At 46.7% G+C, this 14,137-nt stretch overlaps 1 protein-coding gene across 2 annotated transcripts in view; it reads right to left on the reverse strand.

The window, feature by feature from the left end:
- Positions 1-14,137, reverse strand: part of IGSF3 (immunoglobulin superfamily, member 3) — a 92,744-nt gene that overhangs the window by 18,647 nt on the left and 59,960 nt on the right. Inside the window, exons 5-7 of one of the 2 annotated variants that reach the window (XM_012000832.1) lie at positions 13,921-13,980; positions 11,057-11,458; positions 7,416-7,820 (exon numbers count right to left, since the gene is read on the reverse strand). In XM_012000832.1, the coding sequence (XP_011856222.1) occupies positions 7,416-7,820; positions 11,057-11,458; positions 13,921-13,980 (867 nt within the window). The remainder of the gene's footprint in view (positions 1-7,415; positions 7,821-11,056; positions 11,459-13,920; positions 13,981-14,137) is intronic. The other variant, XM_012000833.1, reaches the window with a different exon arrangement.

Genomic DNA, 14,137 nt, shown 5'->3' on the forward strand with positions numbered 1-14,137 from the left:
AGGGAGGAGCACGTGCTCAGGTGCAGTGGATGAGGTTAGAAAGGTAAGCTTCGGCCACACTGCAAGGGGCCTGGAGCTTGCACTTCATCCTGACCACCTGTGGCCCTCAGGGTGCACGCCATGGATCTGCAGATCAGCATCACCTGGGAATCTGCCAGCCCCTGCTAAGTCAGAAAAACTGCAGGTGAGGCTCAGCAACCTGCAGTCTTATGAGCCCTCCAGTCCATTCTGATGCACACTCAAGTTTGAGAAGCCACAGCCGTGCTGCTGAGGTGGTTGCCGGTAAGTCTGAAGAGAGCGGGTTCTGTGCAGTGGTGTGGAGGAAGACACTGCTCTTTATGAAAGAAGACAGTAATGCCAGAGATAGAGGCGGCCAGTGGCTGTGGCAGGAGACATGTTTCAAGTGGAGGGAAGCAAGTCAGATGAGAGACAAGGAGAGAATGCAGGGTGAGCTGCCTGGGAAGCCAGTGGCATAGCTGCCTGCCAGTCAAACTGTTACTACCCCTGAGTCCCTCTGTCCTTAACACCCCTTGGCTCTCTGCTCTCTCCACATGACCATTCCCTATTTGGGCCCCAGTGATCTCTTTCTCATACTCTTATAATTGGCCTGCATCCCTCCCTCTCAGCCTAACCACAGTCAGGAGATTTTCCTAAATGGCAAGCAGGGCATGCTACTGCCCACGGCTGCCCACCCCACAGCCCATGACAGCAGTTCTCAATAAAGCAGCTAATCGCAAGCAGGTCTCTGGTTGCCATATTGATTTGGGGAGGGGTATATATTCAATGGAATAAAGCCATTGAAGATGTAAAATCCTATCTGGGACAACTCCATGCAACAAAACTCTGCCTCGTGTCCTGTGTGACTTTCGAATGACATTCATATGGGCAAAACTTATGCCTCTGAGTCTAGAACCTACTTTCATTTTACTATCATCACAATACTTTTATTTTGCATAGTTTTAATATGTGCCAGGTCAGTCAAGAGAAGATTTTCCTTTGTTTTGTTCAGAATTGTAGCAAGACTTGCTCAGGACTTTGGAAACCCTGTCGGGATGGCAGTCCTGCTCGGGGTGCCAAGTCTGATACAGTGACTGTCAGTGTGCATTTAGAGGCAGCGTTGACTGTGACTGTGCCCCCAGCATAGCTGTCCTGAGCATTTACACATTGAAACACATTATTTTACTATGAACTACTTTTTTAAAGAAACTTTCTTTATCCCACAACTAGGAGAGTATAGCAAATTTTAAAGATGATATGATTAGGAATGTTATATTGTATATTAATTTCATTTCTGGGTAAAGGGAATATAAATTATTACAAAAATGGAGTATATGATCTGAGTATGAGCTAAAGTCCTATTTCTGAGTTTAGGATATTCTTATTTATTTAGCAAACTTTCATCTGGTCCTATGTGCTCAGCACTATTCTAGCACTTTATAAATATTAACTATTTGGTCCTCACCAATCCTATGAAATAAATATTATTCCCAATTTTATAAAGACGCTTGCCCACAGTCACACAGCTGGCTCAGTGGTAGAGCTGGAATTCAAACCCAGGCCGTCTGGTCTGTCCTTGCTTTTAGCTATTACATATGCCCACCCTCACCCCATGCTCCCGTGTACAAAATGGACTTCTTGATCCCTGCCAGCTTGCCTAGGGGTGAACCCCTCCCAGACCCCATGCTTTAGTCATCTCAAAATAAGCATGTGCTCCCACCCTCTGTGACTGTCTGTATTCACACTCTTCTCTGAGCCCGAAATGCTGCACTCCTCCTTCCCAACCTACTGCCCTCACCCCTACCCGACTCCCTCCTCACACCTCCGGCCCCTACCCCTGCCCTGTGCTAGCTCTGCCTCCACACCTGTAATGCTTTTCTGCTCTCCTCTGTCCGTAGGCCTGCTGCCTCCCACAGAGCCCGCAAGACAGGAACGTGACACACCCATCTCTGCAGCCTCACCAGCATGGCAACCTGGCACTTAGTAGGTGCTCAAACATGCATGCAGAGAGACAGGGAGGGAGGGGCAAGGGGAAAGTGGCAAGAGTCTGCAGGTGGAAAGAGCTAATGAAGGTAACCCAGATGCGCCCTACCCTGCCTTACCTGTCTGCAGGCAGGGCAGTGACCCTGGCTCGTTGATGCCAAAAACAAGTGCCCCGGTGTTACTATGACAACAGGCCTGAGGCATCGGGGAGGGGCTGGGCACTCCTCTTAGGGCTCTTGCACTCATGCCCATTCTATCTTGGCACAGACAACAGGTAGAAGCCATCTGGGATGGAAGAAGGAGAACCCCAGACTCCCCTGAAAGAAGGTAGAGGCCAGTCCTCTGAGGGATGGGACAGCCAGTCACCCACCAGAATGCAACAAGGAGAGCCAGTGTTCACATGCTCTGGACTCAGGGAAGTCAAAGAAAAGCCCTCTGCTATCCCAATCTGCCAGGTCAGCAATAAGAAATAGAAGAAAACCGATTTGGCAACATCCAGAGAGTATTAAATATTCATCCTGACTGCCCATCAGTAAAATCCCAGCAGAATACACCCTCTGACAAGTCGGCTTTCCACCACCGGAGGCTGTCCTCCTGGAAGCTTGTTTATGGCTTTGTCAATTTTAATGTACAATATTTAATAGCCAAACCAAGATATTGTCGTAAACATTTGGAAAATGAGTGCTGACATTTCCCTTACTGCTTCTGTATTTAGGGATGTGTAATTGGTGGGTGTTTTGAGCTAAAGAAAATCAGAAGGAAGCAAGGCAATTATGCTTCACAATTAAAAGAGAAAAGAACTGATTAAGAGCTAACAATCAAATATGTGAACTGGCTGAAAGTCTTGCCTAACCGCCCCTGGAGGGGTCACACTACGTGATCAATGGGGATCAGACTAAGCTAGAACAACGGCAACGTGAGAGTGACAGCATTCCTTGAAGATTCTGTTGGGGATGTGCATTTGCAACAGGAAGCACGCACAGGGAATGGTCAAATAACACATCCACAACAAGTCAACTGTGCCATCCAACCAGAGATTCTGATGAATACTGATACGGGGGCAGGACTAGCAGGTGGCTCCAGCAGGGACGAGTCTGGGGCACAGACCACAAAGTAGATTGCTGCGATAAGTGATCTCACAGCAGTGGAAGGCTGATGGTAAATGGACCAGCGTGAGTCAACAGTCCCTGGATTCCTATTTCATTCCGACGGAATAAGAATATTCAACACAATATTCTTTAAAACAGGGGTAGCAGGGGACATTTCTATGGAAGACACCAGAGCAGGGCTAAGAATCTAGGTTTTGAGGGGCAAGGTATGCAGGGAGAGCAAAGGAAGAGAGGACAGCGCTGGTTCTGAGCTCTAGTATCCCCTAGTCTTAGAGCCACCTTGTGGCAGAAGCTGGAAGAATCAGGAGTTAAAAGAGGCACAAGATAAAACTTTTACACCATCAGCAAACTGTCTTGAGGAACCTCCACGAGTGTCTTATGACCCCAACTTCCAAAAAAACAAATTTAAGGATTTGCTAAAGGGGATTAGGAAATCAGGGGTGGTTAACCAGAGAGAGGAAACATTAAATACAAGTATACGGTACCAAAGAGGATTCTTGAGAAGAAAAACACTTGTCTAGAACATACAATAATAAAATTAGGAACTTGGACTCTGGAGCCAGACTGCCTGTCTGGACTTGAATCCTGGCTCTGCCACTTCCTATGGCACACTGGGCAATTTATGTAACTTCTGTGTCAGTGTCCTCATCCGTGAAGCTGGGTAAAACGGTCCCCCTCACAGCACTGCATGGATTAAGGAAGGAGGAACTAAGTTATTATGTGTAAAGCATTCACACTGGTTTACAAGAAATGCTTAGTGAATAGTAGCTGCTACTGTTGTTACTACCAGTAACACTAGTGCCATAACTCCTCCACATCATCAATCTACAAGGAGAAAATTCTTCTGTGAAGGACACCATTAACTGAATGCAGAAAGAGTAATCTCTGATTACACAGCCTTTAAAAAGGTCAAAGTCTCCCTACCTCAATTACTTTTTAACAAGGCACACCTGGATTCAAATCCCAACTTCCCCCCTTACTCACTAGGTGTTTAATTTGAGCAAGTGAGAACCTCTCAGAGCCTCTGTTACTTCATTTGTAAAATGGGAAAGCAATATGTTCCTCCCAGGGTTGCAGTGAAGATTAAGTGAGATAATATACACCAAGTGTCCAATAGTCCCCAGCACACAGTCAGCTCTCATGTATTTTTCCACTTCTATTTCTCCAAAATGAATGCACCAGCACCAAAGTTTATAGGAAAAAGAGTAAAAACTCATATGAAGCTCTCTGGAAAATATTAAGTGCTAAACACATAAATATTTAACAGAGGAGAGACAGTAACACTTAAGGGGATGCACTCTCCTGGTGCCTCAGCCGCCCTCTGGGAGTCCTGCACAGCCTCAAGCACCCACCTTTGCTCTTCCTAGCCTCCAAAGGGCCATAAAAGTATATTACTGTGCACCTTTAAGTAAAGGCCTCATAATAGCACAAGTACGGTGATACTCTTAAGTCCCCTCTGCCAACCACTGTTCATTCTCACTTTACAGTGAAAACACAACAGAAACCAACTCAAGACACCCGAAAGACGTCCTCAGAGCAGATCCAGGGTCTCCCAACCCTCCAGCTACTTTATCTACCCGGGAGGCAATTATGGTATAAAGGAAAACGTTTGCTCTACAGAAGTCAGAGAGACCTGGGCTCCAATCTCAGTTCAAATCTCAGATTTCCCACTTAACCAGCTGGCTTGCCTCCATCAAGATTCCCAACCACTTTAAGTCTTGGTTTCCTCATTAGCAAAATAGAGATACAAACACCTATGTTATTAGGTTGTGGGATAAATTTAAAAAGAAAACATGAGTAAAGCACTAGGCACAAACCTGGCATCCAAGAGGTACTTCATACATATTTTTTCCTGTGTGCCTTTAGTAACACCATAAATTAAATAATTAGAGGCCGGGCGCGGTGGCTCAAGCCTGTAATCCCAGCACTTTGGGAGGCCGAGACGGGCAGATCACGAGGTCAGGAGATCGAGACCATCCTGGCTAACACGGTGAAACCCCGCCTCTACTAAAAAAATACAAAAAACTAGCCGGGCGAGGTGGCGGCGCCTGTAGTCCCAGCTACTCGGCCCGGGAGGCGGAGCTTGCAGTGAGCTGAGACCCGGCCACAGCACTCCAGCCTGGGCGACAGAGCGAGACTCCGTCTCAAAAAAAAAAAAAAAAAAAATAATTAGAACCTTCAATGAATTAATTCTGGATTCTTCTCTTAGCACTCCAGTCTTAGATTCCAAGTAGTACCAGAAACAGGCAAATACAAGGGATGTATTCAAAAAGGCAATGTCAGACAAGGTCTTGGGGTCAGCATCTCCTCTACCTTCTACAGCTGCAGAACCATGTGACGGGCACTACTGCTCAGAAAACTGACCTTAAGAGCCAGAGGGGACCAAAAAAAAAGGTGCAATTACAATCCTAATGCACCACTCAATAATGCAGGCAAGTGGGTACCTCGACATTTTCCACAACAAGGGTTCACATAAAATGGCGTCTCTGCTTAACCTTCCATTAACCTGAAAATCCACTTAAGCAAAACAGCCTCTTCCCCAAGCGTCCCCAAGTTTAGGCTCTCACTGGCCAAGGGAACAGTCTCATCATTTATACCACTCACTTATTCCAAAATCTGGTACAGAACAGAACTCTGTTATGGGGTTAGACGAGGTGAAGGAGAAACCGAAAGGTGACCATTATTTAACCTCACATTGCTGAAAACAACACTTGGCTACCTGAGGTAGTCTAGCAGACCAGGTCTGGCACTAACCGTGGCTGTCAGTGGGCAGAAAAATCCTTTTGGCAAGGCGTTCCAGCCATCTTTGCAAAGTCAAACCCTCACCCTTGCCTGCACAGGTGCCTGTTCTAGCTGAGGCATGGGCTGGGCAAGGGAAGGAACACAGGAGCCAACCGCCCGGGCTCCACCCTCCACCAGCTTCTAACCTGGTGGGAGACAAGGACAGACAGAGGAAAACCATAAGAGCTACATGTACTTAACTCCTCCCACATGTCAGCAGAAGAGCCTGATGAAGGTGAGAGTGTTTGCAGAAATCCCCACTGACTAATGCTCCCCAAATTGATGCATCCTCATGATCTGCTTTTAGACAGACTCAGCCTCCATAGAGAAAGGAACTCAAATTCAGGGCCCATACAACTGGACGGGGCCTGGGTGCAGGCAACGTTGTGGGAGAAACTCAACCGGGGTTCAAATCCTGGCTCCACCATTCACTGGGTACATGACCTTAGGCTAGTCACTTAAATCTTTCCTGGGGTGGTTGTGCAATTCTAATAAAGTAATTGACCTTCAGCGCCTAGTATAAAGCAGATGCTCAATAGGTGCCCATTACCCTCCCTCTTTACTCAGAATTTCCTTGCCTGTGAACAGGAGGCAATGATACCACTTCCACATCGTTGTATGAGGATTACAGGAGATGAGGTTAAGAAAAGGGCTTTCTGGCCGGGCGCGGTGGCTCAAGCCTGTAATCCCAGCACTTTGGGAGGCCGAGACGGGCAGATCACGAGGTCAGGAGATCGAGACCATCCTGGCTAACACAGTGAAACCCCGTCTCTACTAAAAAATACAAAAAAATAGCCGGGCGAGGTGGCGGGCGCCTGTAGTCCCAGCTATAGGGAGGCTGAGGCAGGAGAATGCCGCAAACCCGGGAGGCGGAGCTTGCAGTGAGCTGAGACCCAGCCACAGCACTCCAGCCTGGGCGACAGTGCGAGACTCCCTCTCAAAAAAAAAAAAAAAAAAAGAAAGAAAAGGGCTTTCTTTAAAGCAATTGGCCTGTGCATTTCACAAATGTGCATGTCTTCACACACACACACACAGGTTAGGGAACTGTTCTAGATTAAAGGAGTCTAAAGAGACAGGATAACAAATGTGATGTGTGATCCCTGACTGGATCCTGATTTGAAAGGGAAAGGAACTCTAAAAGGCATGACTGGGACAACCGGGGAAATGTAGGTGATAGCAGTACACTAACGTAAAACCCCAAGCATGCGATAATGGTGCAGTGGGTGGGTAGGTTCTTAGGAGTTACATGTTGAAGTACTCGGGGGAAGTATCCCAATGTCCACACCTTTCCCTCCAATGGCTCAAAAACAACAAAATACACACACAGAGGAAGAAAACAAATGCTGTCAGACAACTGGCTATCAAGGAAAGGGAATACAAGTGTCCACTGCATGATTCTTAAAACTTCCTATTGAGTTGCAGTGTCTCTCAATGAAGAGCTGGGAAAGGGGGAAGTGATGCTAAGGGCTCCATGCACACCTTTCCTTTCCCCTCACATCTGCTCAGGCAGCATGGGCACACAGTCCCCAGGTCCGCAGCACTCACCTGGCTGCAGCACCCTGATCTCCAGCAGGTTGGAGGTCCTCTCCGCCAGCCGTGTCCAGGTGTTGTTGTAGTTCTTCCGCCACAGCTCCGCCACACACTGGTACTTGCCCGCTTCCGTGTCACTGGCTCGGCTGATGCTTAGGCGGACGTTGTTGCTGGACTCGGCCTTCTCGATGGCAGTTCGGGTTCGGAAGCTGGAGGACCTGTCCCCCCACTGGACCCCTCCGTCCCGGGTGAAGGTCACCAAGTCATGGAACTCCACCGTGCCCACCGGCTGGAACCTCCACGTCACCGACACGGGAACCCGGGCAGGGTAATGGGGTTTGATGATACACTGCAAGTCAAAGGAGTCGCTGTACGTCACTCCCGGTGTCCGGGAGATGGCTGTGACTGCAAAGCCCATTTCTGGAGAGAGAGCAGAGAGATTCAACCAGAGGAGGCCCGTGGCTTTCTCAGGGCAGCGTGACATCAGCAATGGGGCAGCTGGCAAAGCAAGCAAAGTGGAGCAGAGGCTCTCGGGGCCCCTTTTGAACTCTCAGGCTAGTGTTGCTTTTAGTATCCTGCTGAGGCCCAGTCCAAGAGTTTCCAAGACTCCACAGAGAGGCCCACCACAGTTCCCCCTGAGCAGCACTAGCCTAACCCTTCCCAATGAGATCCTTGTGCATTTGCTCCTCCCCTGGAATTAGACACCACAGTCCTCGCGGGGACTGACTGCATGTAGGCAGGGTCGCTCCCAGAAGTCTTGAGATTCCATGAGAAGACAGGAAAAGAAAAGCCCAAAGCCAATTTCCTCTATTGCATAGGAGGTAAACACAACCACACAGCCCCAACACCTCTTTTCCTGGTCCCCGAGCGCACTGGTGCTGAGAAGGGAAGCAGATGGAACTGGCCTCCAGTCCCTCTCCCGCGTCCCTCATGAAACCCAAGAACAAAGCAGGTGGGGACCTCCAGTGGGGTGGGACAATTGTCCTAAATGCAGGGTTCTGCAGTCTCAGCCGCTGTGAGTCTCTCAATATTCCTTATTGAATGGGCAGCACTGCTAAGCCCTAACACTGACTCCTCAATATGAGTACCTCAGAGTTCCTTCAGCCTGGAAATACCGCTTAACATTCATACATTGATCACAATCATAAAGCTAACAGTAGCCAGTATGTATTGAGCACTATCTAGGTGCGAGCATGGTGCCAGCTGCTTTGCTCTCATCATGCTTCACTGAATCCCCAAAACAACCCTGTGGAACAGGCAGGCTCATCATCTCTTCCTGCAGATGTAGAAACTGATGCAGACAGAGGTTAGATAGATTGCCCAATATCAAGCACTTAGTAAGTCAATGACATAGTCAGTCTCCAACCACATGTAACTGATTCCAGGGGCCTTTTCAGGCTGCTCTACCCACGGAAAGCATAACACAGGGGTTAAAGGCCTAGACTCTGAAGCCAGCAGCCAAGACTTTGATAACTTCCATTAAACAAGTTACTTTACTTCTCTCTGCCTCTGTTTTCCAATCTGTAAAATGAGTCCCTGTGAAGATTAAATAAATCAGTGTTTGTAAAATATTTCAAATAGTACCTGGCACATGAGAGATATTTTGTCAAGTACTTTGTTAAAAAATAAAATAGAAATTTTAAAAAAGTAGTTTAAACTCTGTATGTGAAAGACTGGCCACAGGATGAATCTTTTGGCTTTCTATGGTGAGGTTAAGTTGGCAAATAGGTACAATTTGCTGAAAACTCTGGACCTTCAATTTGGATTTCATAAGCTATCTCTATATACCCTTTAAAAAACTTTACGACACAGAGGCCCATCCTTAAACATGAAGCACCTGTGACGGTCACTGTGCACCTGTGTGTAGTAGGTGTTGCATGAGAGTGGTGTAGGACAGAACCTCAGGGACAGGACCCACAGCAGGTGCTCCTGCCTTCACACCTGAAGGGGAGAGTGCTTCTCCAAGTAAATGACACTGTCTAGTCCTGACATGGGCACATGCCATGGCCACAGAGCACCCAAGCTGCTCTAACTGAACAGTCATAATGGCCCATTGTACATTTGGGACCCACATCTAATTATACTGATAGGAAAATTCATGTGTGTCATTGTTAACTTTAGACTGAAAAGACAACCTTAATTAGTCCAGAGTGCCCTCCCATTCTTCCTTGTTCAGTCCTTTGGGCCACCTGATTATGGCTCTAGCCAGAGGTATCTCAGTGGTGGAGATCAGATGAACAGTGCTGGCCTCCGGATCCCAGGGCAGAGCCTCTCAGTGCCCCTGGCTGTAAGAACCACCAGACATATGGTGAGTAAGAAAAAACTCAGGGGATAACCTGATACCATAAATTACTTCTAGAGAAACAATCCTCATAACTCGAATCACTCATCAGACATTCCTAACCTTCCAGGATGGTTAAAAAAAAAAAAAAAAAAAACTACCAGTACTGGACATCCAAAAGTTGCCCCCCAGGTTCCACCTCACTGGGTCCACACAGTGCTGAGTATGGACACAGGAACTGAGCTGATCAGGAAACACAATCACTGGAAGAAGTTTCTAAGACAGAAATCTGAGCTGTATAATTACTGCAAAAAGCAGGTCAATCTTTAGGATTAAGCTTTAGAAAATAAATGTAATTCTAATCTCAGAGGGGTAAGAAAATGGAGGACTCTGTTAAGGACAAAAACCACTTGGGGCTGCCATCTTTACTGGGAGTATCCAAAAGCACCACCATCCCTACCTGCAAGGAAAGCGGTGACACAGTCCCAGAGAGTGGGACATAAAGTTGCTGAGGACAACCAATGTCACGTAACAAGTTTCTTTCCCAGCAAAGTCCCAGACTGGTTGTTTAAAATTTAATATACTGATTCTATCCAGGCAGGTAAATGTTGATAGAAGCCTCTTTACCCTATGAGAAGCAAATCTAATCTTCTTTGGTTTCAGCAAATCTCAAGGTATCTTTTCATTCCATGCTAATGAGGGAATAGCTTTGTTAGGTATGGACCCCACTGAGTAGTAGAAACTTGTAGCCTTAGGCAACGTATTTAACGTGTCTCGGTCTCAGTTTCCTCCATAAAATGAAAGTGTCTGTCACTTGGCTAGGTGGGGATTCAATGGGACAACTAAGTTTAAGTGTTAAGGATTAGCCAGGAACATAGTAAATGCTAAATAAATGCCAACAGGTGATTTTGAACCCTTCTTTGCTCACTTTCAGGAAGGCTGGCCCCTGGGCAGCAGGGCAGGAAAGACATGCCACACAGTGCTCAGTCCCTCTGCTCTCTTGAAGGCCAGGCTGGCAGTGGCCACGTTCCTCCACCCAGGGCCACCACTTTGGTTGGGTGGGTTCTGTAACCTGGATAGAGTTCTGATAACATCACTCCTTCCCAGCCAGACTAGGAGTAGTCACAGCTCCCAGCTATTGCTATCCCTCAGGAGCCCATCATCCACTGTGGGTCCCTTAGATCCTGCTAGCACCACCTTAATTAATTAAACTCTTGTAAGAAACAAAATAGACATAAAGGAAAGTACTTTAACCTCTATATGTGAAAGACTGGCCACAGTTTCCTGCTAGAACTCTGACAAAAGTCAGGATAAGGTGTTTGACACTGAAGCAGCCTCCATGCCAGACCCACCGCCAGTCCCACCGCTCACTCACCAAGAGCTGTGATGGAGATGGGAGTGCTGGCCCGGCGCTCCCCAACAATCTGCCACTCGCCATCCACCGCCCGCACCCATTCAGTCACGTGGCATTCATACTGGCCCTCGTCCTCCTTCCTGCTGTTGAAGATGCCCAGGCTGAACGAGTTGGGCTGCACCTGCTCCATCTGGATGCCCCCAAAGCTGCTGCGCTCCCAGTAGGACGAGCCTGGCTGCACGGTGCCATCCCGGTCTAGCCACATGATATTGCTGCGGCGGTTCTGCCTGTCCACGAGCTGCCAGATGACAGAGAAGCGACCCTGAGGCCTGCCTGCCGTGCGGACGCTGCAGGAGAAGTGCAGGTCCTCGCCCTCAAGGATGACGCTGGCATTGCTGGCCACCTCCACGGAGATGCTGCTCTCTAGGAAGAGGGAGAGAGAAACACACTGGAGGCTTTAACGGTCTCCACGGCGCCCTCCCCACAGAGGAAACAGGAGGAGGGGTGCAAATGGAATCACATTCAGGTACGGTGAGCCTCGGAGGGTCAAAAACACTCTGACACTAGCTGCTGCAAGCCCTGGCTGGCTCTGGGCGTCGCTCCCTGGGATTTTAGATCTGATCATCTAGGATGTTCTTTGCTGTGTGCAGAGGACTGGGATAACAAGGTTCTAAGACCTGAGACTGAATAAGAACCTAACAAATACAACATAGTGGCGTGATGTTTAGGGCGTAAAACAATTTATCGGGTAATCTATTCAGCTGGAGTTCCGGGTTTTTCAAGTTGAATTTTCAGCAAGACGAGTAACTCCAAAATCCTACTTCACTTCACTCTTCCTACCATTCGGTACTCCAGCAGTCAAATAAAAGCTGAACATTCATAATGTGCCATTTGAGTCCTTCAGGACAATTTAGTAAATAGGAAAAAAAAAAAACCCGATAGGAAGTATTTGGACGATAACGTGTGCTTAAGTGTAGGCAATAAGGCAGCACAGATGGTCTAGTTCTGCAGAGTGCGTGAGGAGCGGGCTTTCATTCTTTCATTAACACACAGGAATAAAACAAAGCCAGCAGCTCGTCATCCACCACTCTCCCGCCTGTCTAGTCAACCCTGGGGCTCCTTTGCTCTCTGTCTAGAAACATTCTGCAAATCAAAAGTTTGGGACAAGGATTCCACTCCCTTCCCTGTCTCATCTAGCCTCTGCTGCTCACTTAACTATCTGAATTCACTCAATCGAGTTATTTAAACTCGACATGCCTCAGCCTCTTCTGTAAGACAGAGAGCTACCTTTAATTGTAGAATTCTTTAAATATTACAAAGTAAATGAGATGACACGTAGATTCACCTAACACACAGTAGGTTTTCAAAAACTGGTCATCGTGATCATGATTAATTTTACTATTCCCCATAACTCTTTGTTTTTATAACCATCACAGAGAGTCTAATTGTTTTAATTATGCATATAGTATTTTGTATAATTATCTATATGGAATTCAGAAGGCCCGTAAGTATTAAAGAACACAAAGTAACTAATTTGGCTCCAATTTTTGGGTACCACCCACATGAAATACATGCAATAATTTTAAACCAATTAATTAAATCAAATCCCAGATTTTAAGAGGCACACCCAATTACCAAGAGAAAACACACACATACACATAACAATGCATTTGAATCAAAGCTTTTCTCTCCTTTATTTCCCCAACAGGCCGAAACAAAGACGAGCACAGAGACTCAGCATGTAGCTCTTATTATATCGAGGATGCCTGCTACCCATTCTGGATTTGCTTGTTTTATGTGAAAAATAAAAGGTGTGGATAGGGCAGGGAATAGCAATTTTCCCAGGAGGGCAACCTCCCCCAGAAGTCATACCAGGACGATTCACAGAGATGATCAGGCTCCTGAACCGTCACCATGTATAGCACTAATGGTTAAGAGGATGGATTTGGAAACTTCCTAACTCTGTAATCCTGTGGTTCTTCCTTAACCTACCAAAGCTCTCCTTTCCAATGTGCAAAATGGAGATACTGATAGTGCCTACTTCTTAGGGCATGACATTGAGAGGATTAGATGAGGTAATTATTTTTCCTCATCATTAATAACAACAATATTCCTCTTTAGATTAAAGACTCATCCCCACTGTTACCAATTCAAAATAAGGGATTAAAAGGGCAACTTCAGCATCAAGGAAGAAAATCCTTTCACTTGTCTTAAGCAGAAGAATGACTTGTAGGACCTCACTCCCATCCACTACTGTCATCCCAGTGGACGCTTATGCACGTCCTGGCTCATTTATTGTAAGGGCTACTGTTTGGTGGTGCTCTGTTGCTTGAGCAAGCCTGGAAAACCCACATAGTTAGCATGTGGGGCTACAAGAAGAAATGCTATTTTATTATAGCAGCTGAGGCAAAGGCAACTACAGACCTAGTGCCTCACTACCCACTAACACTATTTACGGGGATTTCCAGGCCTGAGACAAGGCAGCCGACAATTTTAAACTCTCTGGATTAAGTGAAAACTAGGACAGAACTAATGAAAAACTGAGTACACGTTCACAAATGAAATTTCAAATCAGGAGGTTGATGGTGTAGCACAGGCTAAGCGCAGGGTGGTGGGTTTGGAGTTAGAAGCAAATATTTCCTAATGCAATGCAAGCTCAACCACTAATTGAACAATCAGCTCTGTCACTTCCTGTGTGGTGCTCTGATTTCTTCATTCATTAGGCGGATATCATATTGGCCTCTACAAGGATTTAAGAGGTGGGAGCGGAGAAGGAGATGATATATGCAGAAGCACTTTGGTCTCTTTGGAGGAAAAGCGCCATTAAAATCCAAGGCATTATCACCATTACCGATGTGATTGTTGTTGTTCTTCGGTAGACTTACCCAAGTGGCCTTGGGACAGGATCTGGTGGTGCTGGGGGACTTTAACTACCCAGTTATCTGCTGGAAAAGCAATATAGCAGGCCACAGATCATCAAACAAGTTCTTAGAAGGGGTTGGGGGAAATCTTAGTACAAAAAATATAGGAAGTAAACAGCGTGGCTGCCCTTCACTTGATCCTTAGAAAACAATGAGGAATTAGTTGCAGATTTAAAAGTAG

This window comes from Mandrillus leucophaeus, unplaced genomic scaffold (assembly GCF_000951045.1).
Source record: "Mandrillus leucophaeus isolate KB7577 unplaced genomic scaffold, Mleu.le_1.0 Scaffold64, whole genome shotgun sequence".
Classification (NCBI taxonomy): domain Eukaryota; kingdom Metazoa; phylum Chordata; class Mammalia; order Primates; family Cercopithecidae; genus Mandrillus; species Mandrillus leucophaeus.